Source organism: Canis lupus, chromosome 22 (assembly GCF_011100685.1).
Source record: "Canis lupus familiaris isolate Mischka breed German Shepherd chromosome 22, alternate assembly UU_Cfam_GSD_1.0, whole genome shotgun sequence".
In the NCBI taxonomy this organism is placed as follows: Eukaryota; Metazoa; Chordata; class Mammalia; order Carnivora; family Canidae; genus Canis; species Canis lupus.
In genome coordinates this window covers 2,993,881-3,016,056 of record NC_049243.1, presented here as the reverse complement: position 1 = coordinate 3,016,056, position 22,176 = coordinate 2,993,881, and the positions used below count along the sequence as shown (strand labels likewise).

The following is a 22,176-nucleotide window of genomic DNA, read 5'->3' as shown; positions in this document are numbered from 1 at the left end:
CCCTCGGTGGCGCAGCTCAGGAAGACGGGCTTGGGGGCACTTCTGGCTGCTTCTGTAGCCTCCATGGCGAGATGCAAGAACCCTCCCAAGGGGATGGAGACCCAAACAAACAGATTAACCCAATGGTGGTCTAATTTTTTTTTTTTTCTTAAAAAAGGACTTAATGAAGTAGATTAAAAAAAAAAAGGACTCAGGCTACTTACTTAACCCAGGTCTTGACCCAGTATCAAGAAATATTTTCATCAAAATTTCACCAATTTTAGCGTCAGCCAGAACTCGCCGTGGACCCCCCCTCCTACCTTCCGGGGCCTAGGGGCGCAGGTTCCCGAAACCGGCACACGTTAGAGCCCCCTGATTTTGCCAGGGACCTAGTTCTCGGCTTCCTTCCTAATGGAAAACTCTGGTTTTGGTGATTTGGAACTAGTTACTCTGCTCCGAGCCTACGCCGTCACGCAGATTCAGAGAAGAGGGTAAACTGCTTTCCCCCCAGGCAGGTCAGTGTCCTGCCTTTGCCCCAGCGCCCAGGGCGCCCGCACCCTCAGGCAGGAGGCACAGAGCTTCCGACTCCGCTTGGACTTCCTCCCCCTTCCCGCTCAGAATAGCCACTGACAGGTGACAGAGCTGCTCGGACTCCTGCCATCCGCCTCCACCCCAGGTCAGTCACACCACGTGCGTGCACCAAGGGACAGCCTGCTCGGTGTCCCTGCCTCAGACTCTCCCTCTCCTCTGAATCGGTTGTACAAGGGCTGAAGACACCTTGCTCCCCATCAGTGCCTTCGGGCCACAGTGGCTTCCCACAAGATAGGATCAAGGCACGTGGCACGAGGCCCTAACACAACTCCAGGCCCTAACTGGATACAACTCTGTCTGTATCCAGCCCCCTTTCGAACCACACTCGCCTATGTCCTCCGGGCGCCAACACACAGAGGTACTTGCTGCCCCTCAATATTCTTACAGTTCAGGCAGCTTGTTCGAGAATGCTCTTTCCTTTCTGCCTTAGAAATCCTGCCCATCTTTCAAGGCCCAGCTCAAACAGCCCCGAAGTAGGAGGCCTCTGGTTCACCTGCGCCCCCGGAAGCACGGCCTGGGTCGTACCTACCCAGCTGGGTTGCAGGTTCCTGGCAGCCTGAATCACTGGCTTATTCCTCCCCAAGTGTGTTTCTGTCCCCAGCATGGTGTCTGACTAAGCAACTTGGAGGTCATTTTATGGGAAACACTCAACAACCCAGAGCAACTGAGGGGTGGGTAAGACCCCATGACCGGCTAGCCGTGGGAGGATGGAGACGTCCCTGGATGTCTAACCGGATGCCTCCCAGCCAAGGAGGGAAGACGGGCATCACACAGGCTGGAGACCGCTCTGGTGGCTTGCGTCAGAAGGCTACAGTGCACGGATTTTATGTGTGGCCCAAGTAATTTCACTGATTTATTCAAGGGCTGCTTTCTGGACAACAGGAGAACTAACTAGAAAAGAGGCCACAGCGTGCCAGGGTGAAGAGCCTAGACGCTGGAGTCCGGCGGGCCCAGGGGCGCATCGGAGCTCTACCATGAGGCCAGGTGACCGTGGGAACGTCCCCGGGCCTCTCGAAGCCTCAGTTTCATCACATGCAAGGCGAGGACCTGAGAAGTGATCAAATACACCGCGCACTGTGTCTGGTGTACAAATAGCAGCCAGGAGCAGAGCTTTCTTGACAGGATTCCTGCTAAGTGTTCTCGGCGGCAAAGCCTCCCTCATACAGAGCCTGGACATTTCCAACGATCGATTAGGACACTGAGACCTTTCCTGGCTGCACGGTTAAGTCCGCGACTGGGCCCGAACCTCAGCCGTGGACTTTACAAATGAACCTTCCATGCCCACACCAGGAAGATGGCCAATCCTATTTGGCTTCTCTTTTCAACAAATAAAGAAAAAAGGGGAAGGAAATAGAATAAATACATTTATTCAAAGAAAGGGCATCTACTGTTACCATCTACCCTCACCCGTTACATCAAATGTGAGAGCAGAGACCTATCTCATTTTGCACACCTTGCTGCGGTGGCCAGGGCACGGGCTAGGGGTCAGAGGGCAGCCTGTGGGGGCCGAGTTACCTAAACTCTTATCATCCATTTTATTCTTAAAAAAAAAAAAAAAGGCGAGGGAAGAGAAGACAAGATAGCAATCGTCTCACGGCCTTGTGGTGAAGGGTCAACGAAACCAGCTCCCCAGCACAGTGCACATTCACAGCCAGCTTCCTCCGAAGACTCAAGTGTTTACCAGCGGTGGCAGGAGCTCTGGGAGACCGCTTAAAATCACCTCTTTTCCCTGATAATGTTCTATGAAAAATGTAACGGGTGGGAACGAAACAGCGTCCTTCCACCCAACTTCAGAAAACCAAAATGCTTTAATTCTGACATTGGCTTCTGGGATAGCTTTACCAGCCTCTACGGAAAAGGGAGCGTAGCCTCTGCCCTTACAGGAGGCAGGAATGCTGCTTCGTGGAGAAAGGGTGGAACAGACGTGGCAAAGGGCTCCGGGTGCGGAAGGCACTGGAGCGCTGGCCTCCCTGAGCCAGGGGACGTTTACCTGAACACCCAGCAGCTGCGCGGGAGGGAAGTCAAGGGTGGGGCACGGGCTGGGCTGACGGCAGCAGCCGCTACAGGAACAAGAGTGGAGACAGTTTAGAGGGAGCCTTCAGGCTGATCGTGGGACCCAACCAACTGCCAAGGCATCCCGCAGTTGCCTAAGGTCATCTGTTCTTAAATCCAATTCGTACCAAGGAGCCAATTTGGAAGCTCATACTCTCCAGTCTAATATATAACAGACAGTGACTGTGGACTGAGCTCACCTCCACTTGTCAGGGTGTCTGGCATATCTGACATTTTATTTTGCAGCCCATGAGTAATGGAGAGAAGGTACTACATGTTCATGATGAAGGAATTTTGTGTCCCCTCCACGGAATGATCCCCAAGGACCACAGCTTAATGGCCGTGGTACTAGAAATGAAAACGCAGAGACTGAGGAAGAATGTAAAACAGAAAACGAGGAGGAGAGAAAAAAGGTGATTTGTGAGCGAGAAGAAGAGTGGGGGACAAAGGATGATCATAAAAGGTCCAGAGCAGTGATTCCCAAGCCTGGCTTTGTAAGAGGCCAACGTCATTGCAATTATCGCAAGGTGTCACAAAATTCACGAAAACGCAAGGCAAAGTGAGTTCTAACTCAATTTAACTTCAAAATATGCTTTTATGAAACTTCAGGAACAAAGACAAATGCTGGTAAATCAAAGTATTGAGACTTCAGAAAGATTGGGAATGACTGGATTAGAGAGAAGAGAATGGCTTTAGTCATTAAAATTACTTTTATGTGAACATAAATTGCTAACAAATGTTATTAGCAGTCTTCATCAGAAGCGGACCTCTGTGGGAAAAATCTTAAAAGGTTTCCTCTGGGTTGTCATTTAAGCAAAGGATCCAATGTAGACAGATTTTCACCTTCCAGTTCTGTGACCAGGTAACCAGGACCTGACGATCCACCCCACCCTAAATTCAATCCTTTTGTTTCTAAGTAGTTCAACTTCCCCGAAATGGGCCCCAAGACTCAGAAGGGAGTTCTTGAGACAGAAGTCCTAACATATCTGCACGTTTCAGTTGCTGAGAAGGGGTAGGTACGTGCAAAACAAGTCCCAGCAGACTTACAAATTCCTCCCTTGCAATGCTCGTGTGATGCGGGGCCTGCAAACAGGGATTACCACGGCAAATTCAGGCACGGAAAACAGAAAAGCAGGAGGATCTCGTTCAAGACATTCATCCACAATAGTCGTAGCCAAAATGGTGACTATGTGGACAACAGTGAGCAGGCAAGTGTGTGGCTATTTCCACTTTTTTTTTTACAGTTATAATTCAAAATTTCAAAAACGCTTAAAATGCTTTTTTTTTTTTTTAATTGAGTTTTTACTCAATTTAAAAAAGCAATACTCTCAAGTACCAGGTAAGGCATTGGCACTCACGTAACTCCCATGCCGGCTTCTCTGCCTCTCCTGCTTCCTCCACCATGCTGCTCCCTGGCTCTAGTGACTCGCTCTGGGACGCTTTGGGACCAGGGTGCAAATGTGGGGCAAGCTGCTGATGAGCGGAGCGCAGTGGACTTGGCAAATGAGTTAAAAAGTACGTGAAGTGTGGCAGCACCATAAAAATGGTTAAGTGCCACATAAATATGTTGTTTTTATTTCCACAGCACCTTTATTTGATCCTTTAACTCTTCTTTGTCGTGTATCTAAATACTAAATGTCCCTACTGACTCGCTTTGCTCAACTGAGGCATCTGTGGGATTGTCCAAAGTCTCAAGACTGTCCCTTCTCTTTTCACTGAGTAGCTCGGGACTGGGACTAGATCTAAGGGAAATGCAAAGAGCACGGCTGTGTGCCTCCAGCACACACTCACACACTCCTGACCTCCAGTCCCTCTCCTCCTCCCCAATCCTTGAGGTCCAGGGTCTTATCCTAAGATTTTGGGGGAAATAAACCAAAAACAGGTCTTTTTTTTTTTTTAACCTATTTGACATATGTTAAACAAAATTAACCAGCTTATAATGCTCAAATGAAAATCAATGGGGTTGAGAATGACAATCTGGTTCTTCACTTTCATTGTTAAATACTCCAACAGGAAAATGTAAAAGAACTGCATACAAATGCAAGATAATCTATGTGTCCATATATTTACTTTAAAATCAGATGTAACAAAAATTAATATGCACAATAAAAATGAAAATAGCCATATTAATTCCCACAGTGATTACAACCCTAGTTTAACAGAAACACTAATGAAATGTTTTTGTTCAATAGCACTGTGTCAAAACACGTAGAATGAAAAGGCAGTGATAATGCCATGTCTGAGACACTCAAAAGGCTTTTAAAAAAATAGTGGGATAATTTGGGAGGAAATTCTGCATATGCTAATTACTTAACACAACCTTGCAGACAAGTAGGCAAAGAGAAGTCTTAATTTTCTAACCATTTCACACTTCCTCATAGCTTGGGAACTAAAATAATGAGAGTGTCCTATCCTTTCAACTACATTTTATAAGTAGCTGAGTGAACAGCTTTATACCTCATTTGAGGTGCTTTCGTTTTCCTAAGCAGAGAAGATTGACCTCAAGCGTTAACAACTTTCTCTTAAGAATATAAAACAGAAAACGATGAGAAGGAGGAAAAGGTAATTTGTGACGGAGGAGAACACAGTAGGATAGCCGCTGGAGGTTTCGTCCTTGCCATTAGTGTAGAGTAGCTGAAATATGGGTAAGTGAAAGGGGAATATGTAACATACAAACTCCCCAACAGCTCAAAAGCCGATTTTTATTTAATTTATTTTTAAAAGATTTATTTAGAGAGAGAAAGAGAGAGCATGAGTGTGGGGAGGCGCAGAGGAAGAGACAATCCCCTGTGCAGACTCCCCACTAAGCACAAAGCCCAATGAGGGGCCTGAACCCAAAACCCTGAGATCATGACCTGAACAGAAAACATGAGTCAGCTGCTCAGCCAACTGAGCCACTCAGGTGCGCCCAAAAGGCCAATTTTATTTTTATTTATTTATTTATTTATTTTTAATTTTTATTTATTTATGATAGTCACAGAGAGAGGCAGAGACATAGGCAGAGGGAGAAGCAGGCTCCATGCACAGGGAGCCCGATGTGGGATTCGATCCCGGGTCTCCAGGATCGCGCCCTGGGCCAAAGGCAGGCGCCAAACCGCTGCGCCACCCAGGGATCCCCAAAAGGCCAATTTTAAAAAGGGATGAATGCTCTCATGAAACAATATTCTAACATTAGCAGTAAGTTGCCCACAATTCTGTATCATGTCTACGTGGTTTTAATAAACCAAAGAACATGCAAGTTATTTTGAAAATGCACATATTACCTGTCCTTTTCCACGACGACAGGCGCAGGATAGGACTGGTTACTTTTATTGCCAGTGCCCAACTGACCATAAGAATTTGCACCCCAAGCATACACTTGGCCTTCATCTGTTAAAACTAATGTGTGTGCATAGCCACAGGCAACCTAGAAAAAGAAAACCCAAATCCACTTAGGCCCGCAAATATGCTTTCACAAGGTAGGTTAAGAACCAAAGATGAAAAAAAAACCCCAAACAGTGGCAGCCTGCTCAGAGAGGCAAAACATCAAGGTAACCAGTTATGTCTAGAACTGGTTTAGCCTGTGTGTGGCCAAAACTGCAGTAAGATCAACACGAGTCCTTTAGTAACATGAATCTGGTTTGTTCAGCTTTAAATATGGCATTCATTATGTTCACAGAGACCAAAGATGTGGACTGAATATGAAATACGCTTTTACTTTTAAAAAATATATATATTTTATTTATTTATTCATGAGAGACACAGGGGGAGAGAGAGAGAGAGAGAGAGAGAGAGAGAGAGAGGCAGAGACACAGAGGAGAAGCAGGCTCCATGCAGGAAGCCTGATGTGGGACTCGATCCTGGGTCTCCAGGATCATACCCTGGGCCAAAGGCAGTTGCCAAACCGCTGAGCCACCCAGGGATTCTGCTTTTACTTTTTAAGAATTTGTTTCCTTTTTTGTAAAACTAAAACATGTTCAATGTGGAAAAAATGTAGAAAAGTATAAATATGAAACTAATCTGAAGATCAGGATTATTTTTCTACTCATATATAGATACATGGATATGTACCATGTCTCCATGCACCATGTCTGTATCTTTATTTTTACTTGACATCACATAGCACTATTTCCATATCCTTCAAAACCCTTTGTAAACATCATTTCCATTCATACAGATTTAGTATAATTTATTTAATCATTAACATTATTTGATTAAATTATCCTACATCTATTATTTATTTATTGAAGTTAACTCTTTCTCTTTCTTTCCTTCTTTCTTTCTTTCTTTCTTTCTTTCTTTCTTTCTTTCTTTCTCTCTTTCTCTCTCTCTCTCTCTGTCTCTCTCTCTCTTTCTTTTTTTGCTATATCTTCTCCACTAATTCTGTAAGTGTCTTTCATTTTGGTTCCTTAGGCTAATACCTAGGAATAAAATTACAGAACAAAGGTTATGAGTATTTTCAAGGCTCTTGATATATATACTACCAAAGTTTCCTTGGAAAAGATTGTGACAATTTACATTCCAACAGCTAAGTATGAGAATGGCCTAGAAACATAAATTCCTGATGAACATCTACAAATTAATTCAGGGAAACAGAGCTTTAGCCTTCACTTCAATGAAGAAAACATCAAGCAGCTAAACCCTTCATCTGCCAAGAAAACTGTGTATCTTTGCCCCTAAAGACTTAAAAGCAGGCACACGGAAACCAATTGTGGACATACCCGCTGGATGCGAATGCCTTGCAGAGCTGCTATTCTACAGGGAGTTGGCTGGTTGCCGCTACTGCCAAGTCCAAGCTGCCCATTTCCATTGTAACCCCAGACATAGACCTGAGAGAAAACCAGAGACTCAATGTCCAAGGAAAACATAAGCAAGCAAGCTCTCTGCTGGAGAGAAACGTGCTGCGTCAGTAGGACACCAGCAAGGCAAATGCGTTTTTTAAAACAACATATCACACAACTTTCTTACCTCCCCAGTATTCACTACTGCCATCGAACACATCTGCCCACATGCTATGTTCACAACAACTTTATTTTGTAAGCAGCCTGTGACTCTTCGAGGGATCGGCTGATTGGCTGTTGATCCAGATCCTACCTGTCCGGAGTTATTATAGCCCCAAGCAAATACCTGGGAATCGAAAAATGAAACACACTCGTTTATAAAGTGTCTCAGTTGGACGCAAATATGTACTCATAGTGCCTCATCTTTGCTCTCAAAGTGCCTGATATCCATCAATTCTCACACCACAGGCAGAGAAGTTTTTATGAAATTCATTCTTACAAAATGCAGTATGTTACAAAATTAGGTTATTGGTATTATCTACACAAATAGCAGTAATTATTCTCAAATATCACATATTATTAAAATATCTACTTATAGATACCTTAGCCATATTTTCCAGCATTTTGAAATTTTTTCTTTTAGCAAATAAAACCCTCGAGTACAGCCATATAGAAGGAAAATACAGCCTTTTAAATTTTGCTAGGAATTTAATAGAAATCCCTACTACATAAAGGTACACTTCATGATATACCCACCATGACTATGAATTGCCAACAAGAATAAGATTGAACTTGAGGAAAATGGTTATTTAAATCAAATGATCATATTTCTAAGACTGCTATAAGAATCTATGTAACCTTATTGAAAAAAATCAATGAGATTTATGCTAACTATTCTCACCTCTCCATCAGATGTTAGCACCAAAGAATGGTAAGACCCACAGGCAACTTCAGTGACTTGTTTGTTTGACAAATTAGTAGAAATATGACAGGGCACTAAACCATGATTAGTTGTCCCATTGCCCAGCTGGCTATAAGCATTATGACCCCAGGTAAAGACTTCTCCTTCTGAAAATAAAAAGAAATACAACCAGCTTTCAAAACTTCTACTTTATTATATGAACATATATATTTGCACACCTTCATGGATGAAAACTAAAAATGCATGTGCAAAAACTAATCAACTTCCCTATTCCACCAAACTCATTCCATAAAAGAACACATTTGGAAATACAAACTATATTCTATCTCAAAGCAACAAGGTGAATTGAAATGGATGAAATTATAATAACTAGGAGATAAGTTTTTAAATTTTTTTTTTTTTTTTTTAATTTTTTATTTATTTATGATAGGCACACAGTGAGAGAGAGAGAGAGAGGCAGAGACACAGGCAGAGGGAGAAGCAGGCTCCATGCACTGGAAGCCCGACGTGGGATTCGATCCCGGGCCTCCAGGATCGCGCCCTGGGCCAAAGGCAGGCGCCAAACCGCTGCGCCACCCAGGGATCCCGGAGATAAGTTTTTAATAAACAGCCGAGAAATGTTACCAAGAGTAACAGGAAGAAATATCAGATTGAAAGTCAAAAGACTGTAAGATCATTTACCTTCTCTGGGGCTACTTTCTTATGTATAAAATGATCATCAAGTTAATTTTTAAATCTTTGTTATTATTTATTGTGTAGTATAATACACATTCAGAAAAGTTCACAGAATATATGCTGTTTTAGAAATAACGACAAAGCATACACTCACGTACTACCACTCAGATCAAGAAATATAACTGGATGATCACTCAAAAAGCTCACCATATATAATCCTGAATAAGAGAATTCAGTTTTTCCTATTCTTGAACTTTCAATAAATGGAATCATACAGTATATACTCCTTTGTCTGTATTTTCTACTATATTATCTGTTTGTGCTACATTCCAGAGAGCTAATTTCTTCTAATCTTCTAGTTTATTTTCTTTTGATGTGTCCAAACTGCTATAAAACTTGCCCACTGAGCTTTTCTTTTTGATGATTATATTGTTTATTCGGTTCTTTTTCAAATCTTCTCATCTCTGCAGGATATAGCTTCAAGCTCATCTGATATTTTTTCAAACACAATAAATACAGCTCTCTTATAACTGGTATCTGATCATTCTAATATCTGATACTTCGTAGTTAGTTTTTGCTGTCCTTTTCTGCTTGGTTCTCATTCATGGTGCCTTGTTTCCCTGTGTCCCTGGTTATCTTTGACTATATGCTACTAACTGCCACTGAAAACTCATTTTTCAATGGCAATGTATTTCCTCAGGCCTACGATGAAGTGAAGGTGCCTTCTTCAAGAAAGCATCTGCATTAACCTCTGTCATGCCATGAAGGCCCTTAAAGGTACTTCTTTGATAGATCCCACACTTAGGATTTCTTGGCCCACCCAGTCTGATGTGAACTGGGATACAAATGCATGAGTACAACCCTTCAGGGACAGGTTTTCTTCCTTTTCTTTCTCTTTTCCTTCTTGCTTTGCTCACAGCCAACGATTTTTCTGTTCAGTGCCTTCGAGATGGAGGAGCCGGCCCATCCTTGCCCCCCCATTATAGCCCTTCGTGGACCCAGCATGTTAGATGTCTGATGCACGATCCCTTCACCTCAGGAGTACATCAAACCACAACCCCATTTAAGTGGAGAGGTAGATGCCCTGAAGGCAAAAGTAGCTTTAAGTTCCCTTTAACCTTACTTCACACTTTCTCTTAAATATGATCCAATAATTTGCCTCTGCCTTGTCAGCACTTAGATGCCTCTATGAAAAAAAAAATTTAAATACTTTATGTAGAATTTCCGCCAAAGAAAATGGGCCAAAAAAATCCAGCCTATTCCTGGCAACCAAAATTCCCTAAAATTTATGTGAAATAAGTAACCAAAAGAATGTTTATAAACTTTATTTTCAGTTCAAAGAATACTAATAAAATGAATACCCAGCTTAAAAAAAACCTCTACGGTATGATTTAATTAAAATGTCTTATTAGCGTGAATTCATAAAATAGCCATGAGAGTATTTAATTCTCTATCCTACTAATATCAAAGCCTATAGCCATCAGTCACGTTCATGATAAGAATCCCAGTGCTAGGAGTTAGAGGGCATCTTGGACTTCATTAGTTCATAGATCAGGGATCCCAAGTTCAAAAAGTCCAGAGTGAGGTCAGCATTTTAATGCAAAATAATTAAACTTTCTAAAAGCATAAACAAAAGGGGTTCACTGGGCTTACAGTACTGTCATTCTCACGTCCAAAGTGCCAATGCTTGCTGGATTCCATCTTCTACATTATCTTACTCTCATATTCAGATATGTTCATATTTCATGGTGTCCAAAGCATGGACAAGAGTCAAGTTCACAGAGCAGAGCCAGAAACTCCTGCCCAATCAAAAAGTACATTCTCGGTTTAAGGGGTGGTCCTAAGTCCTGCTTCTAACAAGGCAGTGGCTCCAATTCTACATGTGCTCCTAGGTTACCTGTGGTCGCAAGGACAATATGGGGGCCACTCCCATAGCTGAGGCAGGCTATTTTTTTGCCACTTAAAGCATCCAGTCTCCGAGGTTCAATGGTACTCTGGACGTCACCTAATCCCAAACAGCCACAGCAGTTTGTGCCAAGCACAAAAATCTATGGGGGGGGAAAAAAAAACCACTGTTAGTCCAAGCACTTGTATTTCTGAAGAGCCCATAATTACTGCTTCACTGTTTAACATGATATAATAAGAATCTACTCTCCATGCTTTTTTTCTTACAACCGCAATTCCTTCGTTCCTCCCATCCCCGCCCCACCCAAGACCTTCAACTTAGCAAATCCATTCCTGTAAGGGGCTGAATGTCTCCTTCGACCTTTACCTCATCGTTTACTGTGGTATATAAGACTTCATTGCCGGCGCTGCCGAAGACACAGGCCTGACGAATTAACTGCAGTTCCTCCTCGGAACAAAGGGAGAAAATTGGCCACTTTCCCACATCTAACATCTTCAAAGATGACAGAGTAGCCTGTACTGGCTGAAAAGGAAATAAATAAATATATACATAAATAAAATTTGAAACACACACACACATATATACACGCACACATTCACACAGGTTAAGACTATTAATTAAAAAATACTTTCTTTTTTCTTCCCCTTGTACTTCCGTGGAGGCCAGCGCCGGTTCAAGGAGGGAACTCCTGAGGGGCCCCCCGAGCTACGGGAACGGCCTCCACAAGCCCACGCCTCAGTCCTGCTCTCACAGCGAGCCGGAGCCGGAGCCAATCTTCTCGGGGCCACGGCAGTCGCCCACGGCTGACCCCTGAACCCTCAGGGCTGGCTGGTCTTAAGCGTAGCTCTGGACGCTAGGCTGGTTGGAAAGGCAGGAAAAACTGAGGTTTGGGGGGGAGAGGGCGCACTGTGACTTCGTCCTGACGAAATGCGTCCTTGGAAAAGAACGACGCTGACGGTGACGCCAAGACACCGGTCCCGGAGTCCCGGTTCTTGAGTCCATTCTGACCACCAGTTGGGCGGCTGGTGGCTTGGCCGCATCCCCCTCACTCGGGTCTGAAGACCGGTGAGAAGACACGCTCAGAAAGTGCGTATTTGTTCGCTAGGGCCGCCACAGCAAAGTGCCACAGGCTGGGCGGTTTACACCAAAGCAATCTATTTTCTCACAGTTCTGGAGGCTAGAAGCTCAAGATCAAGGTCTACGCTAGTCTGGTTCTTCCTGAGGGCTGTGAGGGAAGGTTCCAGGCCCTCTCCCTGGCTTGTGAGGCCACCTTCTCCCTGTGTCTTCACATCATCTCCACTCTACGCAAGTCGGCCTCTGGGTCCAGGCCGCCCCTCTCCAGAAGGACGCCAGTCATCCTGGATTAGGGCTCACCGGAATAACCCCATCTTAACTCCTCACATCTGCAGTGACCCCATTTCCAAATAAGGTCACCGTCTGAGGTACTGGGGTGTCCTCGTGTAATTGCGCTGCTGTCACCGGGAGGCTTATAAACAGCAAGAATTGACTTCTCGCAGTTCCGCAGACTCGAAGTCCAAGAGCAAAGCACCGAAATGCTCATGTTCTGATGAGGGGCCCCTTTCTGCTTCACAGCCCTTGTCTTCTGTGTCCTCACAGGGTAGGAGGGGCTAGCGATCTCTCTGGAGGCCCTTTTATAAAGCACTAATCCCACTCTCGAGGGTTCCACCCCCGTGACTTCATCACTTCCCAAAGTCCCCACCTTCTAACCCCATCACCTTTGGGGGTTTAGGATCTCAACATATCAATTGGGGTTGGGGGGAAACACAATGAAACCCACAGCAGTATACGTTAAGATCATAGGCACCTGAGTTCTCATTAGAGCACGCAATGTGGACACCATAAAGCTGTTCTGAAAGAGAGCTTTCATTTATTTGCTCCCCTGGCAACATTGTCAGGTGTGTGCTCTCTAGCTTTCAGACATTTGGGGATTACAGTAAGATGCAGAAGCAGCCAACAGGTTTTCAAATGGCAGGTCTGGCCCTCTCTCCTAATCGCCATGCTTCTGCTTAATTTCAAGGAGCAGGGGATCTTGTGAGGCCTGTCCTTCCCAACTGCTATTAAGTCAACCTTACCAGGGAAGAGTTCTGGTACAAAGCTGACGGGACTAGCGACTCACTCTCTGCAGACCTGGAAGGGACTTAGGAGTCAGCTGAGTATACGTGTGTGTGTGTATATATATTATGATGACTTGGCTCCTAAGATTATGGAGACTCAGAAGTCCCATGATCTGCATCTGCAAGCTGGAGACCTGGGAGAGCTGGAAGCATAGTGTAACGAGTCCAAAGGCCTGAGAACCAGGGGAGACAGTGATGCACATCCCAGTCTGAGGGCAGGAAAAGATGAAGCGAAATGACCCAGATCAACCAGTGAAATAGGAAAAAAGGGATGAATTCCTCCTTCCTCCACCTTTTGTTCTGTTCAGTCCCTTAAGAGTTTCGATGATGCCCACCCACCCTGTGGAGAGCAAACCGTTTACGGAGTTCACCAATTCAAAGGCTCTTCTCGTCTGGTGACACCCTCACAGACACACCCAGGAGCAATGTCTCATCTGGGCACCAGTGGCCTACTCAAGGTAACACATAAAATTAATACCACACCACGCGAAGAATCCCATGTGATCATGGAGGCAGAGGCTGAAGCAATCCGCCCGCAGGTCCAGGAACACCAATGACAGACAGAAGCCACCAGAAGCTGGGAGGAGGAAAGGATGGCTTCTTCCCTCGAGCCTTCAGAGAGTATGGCCCTGCTGACACCTTAGTTTCAGACCTCTAGTCTCCAGAACTGTCAAAGAATCCATTTCTATTGTGTTAAGCCATCCAGTTTGCGGTACTTTATCAAGGCAGCCCCAGGAAACGAATACAGAGGGTAAGCAGCCTGTAAGGGCTAACAGCATCATCCTGAGGCCACGGCAGCGCCTGAACCGGGATGACGGCCCCGACACCAGAGCCAGCCACCGTCCCTCACCGTGCCACTCAAGTTCTAGGACCCTGTCTGGGGAGGGAAGTCGTCCGTTATCTTTGGGCAGCACCCAAGGCCACTACAGATCTAAGGACAGACTCTCGTTCTGTTAGCTTTTAGGCTAAAATTTAGGTAAATTACATACCTCCTTACATCATGAAGGCATTTTATTTTCTCTGGGGGGGTCTTCATTTTAATTTTTTTTTCCTATTTAAGTCTATAAATTTCAAAAAGAACAATGTTTGGGATGTGGCATCAAATATTTATAGATGAGCTAATGTGCTAATTAAAAGCACTCATATATTATTCCTAAACTTCACTACTATAGGGCACAGAGACTGCTAGCCTCATTTTAAATACAGGGAAACTGAGGCACAGAAAGACTAAGCAATCCTCCAAGATCACCTGCTTCCAAAGACTGCTTTCCACACACCACATGCTGCAGAGAAAAAAGCTCACATAAAAAGTTCTATCGCTGGCAGATCGGGCCTACAGCTGCAGGGCTTTGGCTGTTGTCACGCAGTCCTTAATGAACAGGCACCAAGACCCACTGTGGGTTACCTTCCACGAACAGAGCAGACGGCAATACACAAAGAGAAAATACGCATCCCTACCTCATTTTTTCCCATCAGGCAGGTTTTTTGGATTTCAACCTGCCCTGCTACAAAACTCAAGTGGTTTCTTTGATGCCTAGAATCTGGTTGTAAATCCAACAAGCTCCTAAACACCTGGCTACAAATTATTGGTTCTGAACTTTCTTCCTGGCTCACTTGTACAAAACCTCTAGTACCCACCCCGTGACTCTATAACCGCCAGGCTTCGTGTGTGTGTGTGTGTGTGTGTGTGTGTGTGTGTGTGTGTTGTAGCATCACCTGCAGTGTGTGTGTGTGTGTGTTGTAGCATCGCCTGCAGTCATACATTTGTTAAAGGATGTCACAGGTCCACAGAACATCAGGTGTGACAGTATCACTGAACATGTCCCGAGTGCCAGATATTAAAGATATAAAAATTGGGACGCCTGGGTGGCTTAGTGGTTAAGCATCTGCCTTTGACTCAGGGCCTGATCCCAGGGTTGGGGATCAAGTCCCATATCAGGCTCCTGCATGGAGCCTGCTTCTCCCTCTGCCTGTGTCTCTGCCTCTCTCTCCGTCTCTCATGAATAAATAAATAAAATCTTTAAAAAAAAAGATATAAAAATGAAAGATCATCGCTCCTTCAAGGAGCTCACAATTTAATAGAAAACAAATACCTAACAATATAACCGGAGTACAATGGGGGTGTGAATACACTGCTTTTAAACATCTGTCAGAAGGCTGGCTCCTGGAGGTCAGTTATCAAAAATGCATTTTTCTAAGTCTTGTGGGGGAGTTATTTCATGGGGGGGAACTTATGACTTAATTTATGAAAGGCACACATTTATGCTTTTCTGAGGTATTTAGTATTAGTCTCAAGGAACTGTAGCATCTTTGTTCTCAGAAGAAAAATACATTGCTCTCTACAACACCCTCATAGGTATATATAGCTGTACACACTGTGCACACCGTAAACCTGCCTGAATGGAACGTGTATGTATCCTCCATATACATATTAAGAGTGTAGGAAGCAGGATTCACATACAGCGCCCTGCAAGAGAAGCAGCCACCCTGCATGACAGCAGCCACCTCTGCAGAAGGCGCCCAATCAACTTCGTGCCCAACTGTTAAGTAAGGGACTGGCTTAGCAGGAGCCAAGGTCAGGCAACAGAAAAATCTGTACGGGGAAAAAGCACTTCCAGGGAATGAGAGCTTGACAGTATACACGATGAGTCATCAAGATCATGTCCCTAGAATTCAACCTTAATTTGGCCCAGGTAGCCCTGCACATAATACTACTACCGGCAATAACTATTCCCAGGCCAGCTTTCCTTTACTTTTGCTCTACATCCAGCCCCACAGCCCCATCTTTCACTGGCCCCTGTTCGGGAAATGCAAAATGGTGATATTTTAATATTAGCTCAAGGAAAATATAGTTAAGGAAACACAGCTCCATAAAATTAGAGACCAAGATACATTTTATTACTCCTTGGAGTACGTGCTATCTATATAATTCTGCTTCTCTAGACAGAAGCACAATCGGACAGATTGTGTCAACAATCTAGACAACTAAGTTGTCACAATTAAACTTAAAACACACCATATAGAAACAAAACCAAAATTACCTGTTGGGCATGACTTACCAAAAAAACTATTTAAAAAAAAAACAACCAACAGCTTGCCTTTCAGGACTTCTTGGCTATGCAGCACTTTATATGTAACAGTCACTTCATTCCTAATTCTGTTAGTCTATTTTTTATTTTACACAGTCTGTTATTCCTGGGAAAAATCCGGAATTTTTCTATGAACATTTTGTAAGATTCTCAAGTTCCATACAGTCTTACAAAAGTAAGCTATTTTTGTATTTTGTATTTTCACAAATGAACAATGTCAGGGGTCAGGCACATGGTAACACTATGGTTTGGTTTCAGAAGTTTTGCCATCTTTATGCACTCTGCTGGCTTTGTATAATTATTTACATCTTTTGTTGTATTTTGACTATATAATTATTTACATCTTTTATGGTCTTTTAACCATATTTTAAGAACAGCAGAAAACAGAAAAATGAAAATTAAGAGTGGCAGTTAATATTAAGCTGTTAATAGTGAAGAACAGATATTGTATCAGTTTAATAAAATTAACACAAGTTGGAAATCCATGTGCATGCTGAAAGATGCGAAGCTTTTGACATCACTTGGACACATTGGACTTAAGCTGGTTGACTGTCATGTTGAGCTGTGATGGAAAAGGAATAAAGAATATTTTATGATGAATTAAGAACATGTCATCTAAGACTAGGTATTTTATAATTTTGTTCATTCTCTGGGAATGAAGTAGACGTTCAGCTCAGACCCTCTTGCAGGACAGTGTTATCTGTGACAGTAGGGATGGTCTGTACTCCCCTTGTCCAGCACCAACCTCGTCATCTCTGGGAACCCAGCTCTACCCCTCAGATAATACTCACGGTTTTCTGCAGGCCCCTTTAGCATTCTACACACCCACAATAATTATCTGTTTGCATCTGGGTCACTACACTGTGAGCCCCTCAAAGATAGATACTATCTCACTGATTTTCCTATTCGGTGACCAGTAGATGCTTGATACATGCTTCATGCAACAGAAAACACATGTTCCAAAGACATGATCTTTTTTTTCTAACCTTGCCACTTTCTCCATAGGAAAGGGAAAGCTCTTCTTCCATATGGATTCAGTCCTGTGCAGTCCCTAAGGAAAAAGTATGTGGTAAAATCAGGATCCCATAGGTCGAATGATACTAGGCAGGTTAAAATTATTTTACTTCCAATTAACAGAGAAAATAAGCTAAACTCCAATATGGTGAAGGGAAGATAGGGAATTAAGGTTTAGGCATGAGAGTTAATAGCTTTAAAACCCAAAAGGTGTTTTTAACTGTTCTGAAACTATCCTATGGTCTCTTATGGGAATCTTCCTGCAGAGGTCTGGGAAAGTAATCCCAGGATAAATGAAGATTCTTAAATCTATAAGGAAACAAGTAGAAAATTTTCATTTTACAGTTGACCTACTATAGATAAGAAAAAATAAATTTTAGACCTTAGTCAAGTTTTCCCTGGGATTGGAAAGCTCCAAATCACCGTGCAGAGCAGACTTATCAGTTCTCAGCTCCACTGAAGAGTATATGATTTGCTAAACTTGGGGGACAGGGGAAGGAGAAATGAATGAAAAAATGAAAGGACGAAGAATGACTATGGCTTTGTTTATCGTAAACTGTAATAAAAAATCTGCAACAGTAGCCATCAAATATGAAGCAACAGTATTCAATCTTCTTGCCTTAATTAACCATTTCCACAATGACTACTTTCTACCACATAGAAGTAACAGCAGAAGCAGCTCTTTCAAAAGGCATGCAACATGGGCTCTCTTTTTGCTCAAAGGATCCCCTTTAATATTTCTTGCAGGGCAGGTCTGGACTATGGTTCAATCATTACACAGTGAACCATCTCATCACTAAAAATAAATATAAATAAATATTCTTTCTCTCCCCCAAAAGCAATTGAACAAAATCCTATTTAATAATGTTGGTATTTAGGGAGAAAGAACATGAGAGACTCCTAACTCTGGGAAACGAACTAGGGGGGTTGAAAGGGAGGTGGGGGTGACTGGGTCACGGGCACTGAGGGGGGCACTTGATGGGATGAGCACTGGGTGTTATTCTATATGTTGGCAAATTGAACACCAATAAAAAATAAATTTAAAAAAATAACAATTAATTAATTAATTTTAAAAAATAAAAAAAAGAAAGGTGAAACAAAAAAATTTTGGTATTTCTGATTTATTAGTTTGGGTTCTATTTACTCAAATACACTACATTTCAAGGGCTAACGTCAGGACATTTTATCTGATATTATCTACAAGCAATTAGAACCTTATAATAGATAAAAACAATAATCAAAATAAAATCAAGTCTTAACAGTGTTCCTGATCCATGCTTTACATGCCCTTGAGAATATTAGTAAAATTTTGTTTCCTTGGCTATAAAAAGGTGTCTCAGAATATAAGGAATAGTCACATATTCAGAATAATTATAGCTCAAGCTATGGCGATTGATACAAATAATTTTTAAAAAATCTATTTATTTATTTATTTATTTATTTATTTATTTATTTATTTATTGTGAGCAGGGAGAGGGGTAGAGGGAAAGGGATAGGATCTCAGAGCAGACTCCACACAGAGTGCAGAGAGCAACGTAGGGCTCTATCTCACCACCGTGAGATCATGACCTGAGCCAAAATCAAGAGTCGGATAATTAACCGACTGAGCCACCCGGGCGCCCCACGAATCATTACTTCTAATATTTACAAAAGATATACTTGTTTTTAAAAGAATCAATTAGACTTTTCTCACTAATCAATTTATAAAACTTGATCTAGTTGCCAATATGGAAAGATAATTTCATGTGACGGTTATTCCTACATGATCAGTCTTCTCCGTTAATTTGCAAGCTCTTTAAGAAAGGCAACCATGGCTCGTTCGTGGCTATAACCACCGTAGGACATGGCTCAGAGAAGAACACAATATTATGTATTTGGCTGAAAGCACTTTTTGAATACAGCTTTTTGCATATTGGAGACTGCTGGCATTGAGGATTCTTTTTTTTTAAATTTATTTCATCCTAACTGGAATGACATTGCCCATATCTATCCCACATTTACTAGAATAAAAAATAAAAAGAGGGGACAAGGAAAAAGGAAAAAAAGTAGAGGAAGGGAAGTCAAAGGCAAGAAAAAAAAGGAAATTGGAGGAAAGGGGACCAAAGAAGAGATGTGGCTGCCCTTTATTGTACCGTAGGCCACTTTTGTTGCCAGGAGAAGAGAAATCCTGCTAATACACTAAGATCCTGGAACAGTAATCCTGGCTTGTTGTTTCCCACCCCATTCCTCTACCATTGTAGGTAACCAATTCTATTGGTTTCTGGTTTATTCTTCCTATTTCTTTTTGCAAAAATAAGCAGATACGTGTCTGTAATTTTATTTCCCAATTCCTCCTTATACAAAAATAGCATACTTTATATATTCTCTTTGGTAATTTGCTTTTTTTTCCCCTTCACTTAACAACATATCCTGAAAATCACTCCTGATCAGTTAACAGAGATTTTTTAAAAATTTTAATCAACTAAATATCATCCTCGGTTTTTTTATTTTTTTAATCCTGTTTTTTTTTAAGGAGGAAAATAAATAGCTCTTTTTAGTGTCTTTAAATCAACTTCAAGTACAGTAACTCTTTAAAAATTAGAATGGTGGAACACAGGCTATTGTGTCCGACTAATCAAATCAAGACATAATTGCATGAATAGAATATTGAAATTACCATATTTGAAGAAATAACATTGGTACGATTCAATTAAGACTAAACATAAAATTAATATAATTTCACCTTCATTGGTCAAAATGTTCCTGAAGATTTAAAAATTATTCAAGAATAATTACTATTGTACAGTACTATGAAAAAACTGTTGACTTCTCCAGCATTATGGAAAGTAGTTGGATTTTTTTTTCTTTTTTTTTTTTTTTTTTAAAGATTTTATTTTTTAAATTTTTATTTATTTATGATAGTCACAGAGAGTGAGAGAGAGAGAGGCAGAGACACAGGCAGAGGGAGAAGCAGGCTCCATGCACCGGGAGCCCGACGTGGGATTCGATCCCGGGTCTCCAGGATCGCGCCCTGGGCCAAAGGCAGGCGCCAAACCACTGCGCCACCCAGGGATCCCGGATTTTTTTTTCTAAAATTATCTCAATGTGATCAAACATAATAGAGAAAAACAGCTTCTCTAATTTGCACCACTTGAGGAATGCAGTTTATGGAATATATGTAAGGATTATAGTTATCGTGTTGTCTACATGATTTCACCAGGCTATTTTTTTTTTTTTTTTTTTTTTTGAGAGAGAGAGAGTGTGTGAGCAGAAGGAAAAGGGGAGGGGCAGAGGAAGAGGGAGAGAATCTTGAGCAGACTCCATGTGCTGAGCACGGAGCCCGACACAGGGCTCGATCTCACAGCCCTGAGATCGTGACCTGAGCCAAAATGAGGAGTTACATGCTTAAGTGACTGAGCCATCCAGGCGCCCCTGACCAGGCTGTTATTAATATCAATGTTATAGCACTATATCAATATATACCTCCTAAAAATCCACAATATACATACAGAATACCACATCCATGAATTCTAAATAACAATAGCAACAGTAACAGTTAATATAAACAGCTACCCTGTACCACCGATTAAGCGCCTTATATTATGTCATTAAACTTTACAGTGGCCAAAAGAAACAGATACAAACATTGCCACCATTTTTTGGACATGTTTCAAAAACTTGACCGTCACCAACCAGTCAGGGTTAGAGCCACAGTATTTGATTTCAAAACTTCTCTTTTAGACCCTCCCCTGTATTTAAGTTCTCCTGTGAACGTTCCAGTTTTATTTTATACTGACTGGTTGGGAATGTTCCATCCAAAAATTTTTATACCTGATTGTCCTAAATTTCTGGAGCCCCGTATTCAGTCATCTTTAATTCTGTTCCTTCTAGATCCTTGTAAAGTTGTCTTCTAGAATAAAGTCAATGTGACTGAAAAACATAAACACATAAATTCTATTAAGAGAATAAGAGAGAAGGAAAAGAATATACTATCTTGCAATTTTAACAAGCCATTATTTATCCGAGAAGCAGATAGTTCAAATATTGTATTAGTTTTATTAATTAAAAAGTCAGCAGTACGGATGCTCCATTATTAAAAAGCTAATGTAAAATATAACCTTTAGATATTATACTTTGTAAGCTTGGAGACCATGCTTAACAATTTGGACACTGAACACACATGAAAAAAAAAAAAAACCCACATACTAAGAACACTTTAATTCGTGTCAACACAGAAAACACAAGGGAAGCCATCTGGAATGTGAAAAAAGCAAAACTTTCAAACTTTTGGAAGAAAGCACAAAAAACATCTTTGTGACCTCAGGGCAGGGAACGATTTCTTAAATAAGACACAGTAGCATAAACCACAAAGAAAAGCCTGGAGAAATTTACTACACAAAACTTCAAAAATACAGCATACTGAAAGACGAACAAAGGAAAACACGCCACAGAATGGGAGTAGGTATTTTCAACATATATAACTGATGTAACTACTAGGTATTTACCTGAAGGATATAAAAATACTTATTCGAAGGGAAACGTGCACCCCAATGATTATGGCAGCATTGTCAACAATAGCCAAACTATGGAGAGAGCCCAGATGTCCATTGACTGATGAATGGATAAAGAAGAGGAGGTATATATATGCAACGGAATATTACTTAGCCATAAAAAGGATGAAATCTTGCCATTTGCAACCATATGGATGGAGCTACAGAGTATTATGCTAAGCAAAAATCAGTCAGAGAAAAACAAATACCATATGATTCACTCATAATGGATTTGAAGAAATGAAGCAGATGAACATAAGGGCGGCGGGGGGGTGGGGGGAGGCAAACCAGAAAACAGACTCTTAACTATAGAGACCAGACTGAGGGCTGCTGGAGGGGAGGTGGGCGGTGGGATGGGGCGAATTAGGGGATGGGTATTAAGGAAGGCACTGTGATGAGCACCGGGTGTTCTGTGTAAGTGCTGAATCCCTAAATTCTACACCTGAAACTAATATTACCATGTATAATAACTAGAATTTAAATAGAAACTTGAAAAAGGCAGAAATTTTAAAAATAAAACTGCT

The 22,176-nt window shown here is 42.0% G+C and overlaps 1 protein-coding gene across 15 annotated transcripts in view; it reads right to left on the bottom strand.

Moving 5' to 3' along the window:
• RCBTB2 (RCC1 and BTB domain containing protein 2) overlaps positions 1–22,176 on the bottom strand; it is a 39,920-nt gene that overhangs the window by 7,872 nt on the left and 9,872 nt on the right. For 6 of the 15 annotated variants that reach the window (XM_038569497.1, XM_038569507.1, XM_038569498.1 and 3 more), the window contains exons 2-9: positions 20,934–21,032; positions 17,096–17,160; positions 11,252–11,407; positions 10,877–11,027; positions 8,284–8,450; positions 7,570–7,728; positions 7,323–7,430; positions 5,886–6,028 (exon numbers count right to left, since the gene is read on the bottom strand). In XM_038569497.1, the coding sequence (XP_038425425.1) occupies positions 5,886–6,028; positions 7,323–7,430; positions 7,570–7,728; positions 8,284–8,450; positions 10,877–11,027; positions 11,252–11,407; positions 17,096–17,137 (926 nt within the window). In that variant the 5' untranslated portion in view covers positions 17,138–17,160; positions 20,934–21,032. Of the gene's footprint in view, positions 1–5,885; positions 6,029–7,322; positions 7,431–7,569; positions 7,729–8,283; positions 8,451–10,876; positions 11,028–11,251; positions 11,408–17,095; positions 17,161–17,505; positions 17,604–20,933; positions 21,033–22,176 lie in introns of those variants that run through there. The other 9 variants (XM_038569503.1, XM_038569504.1, XM_038569506.1 and 6 more) reach the window with 4 other exon arrangements.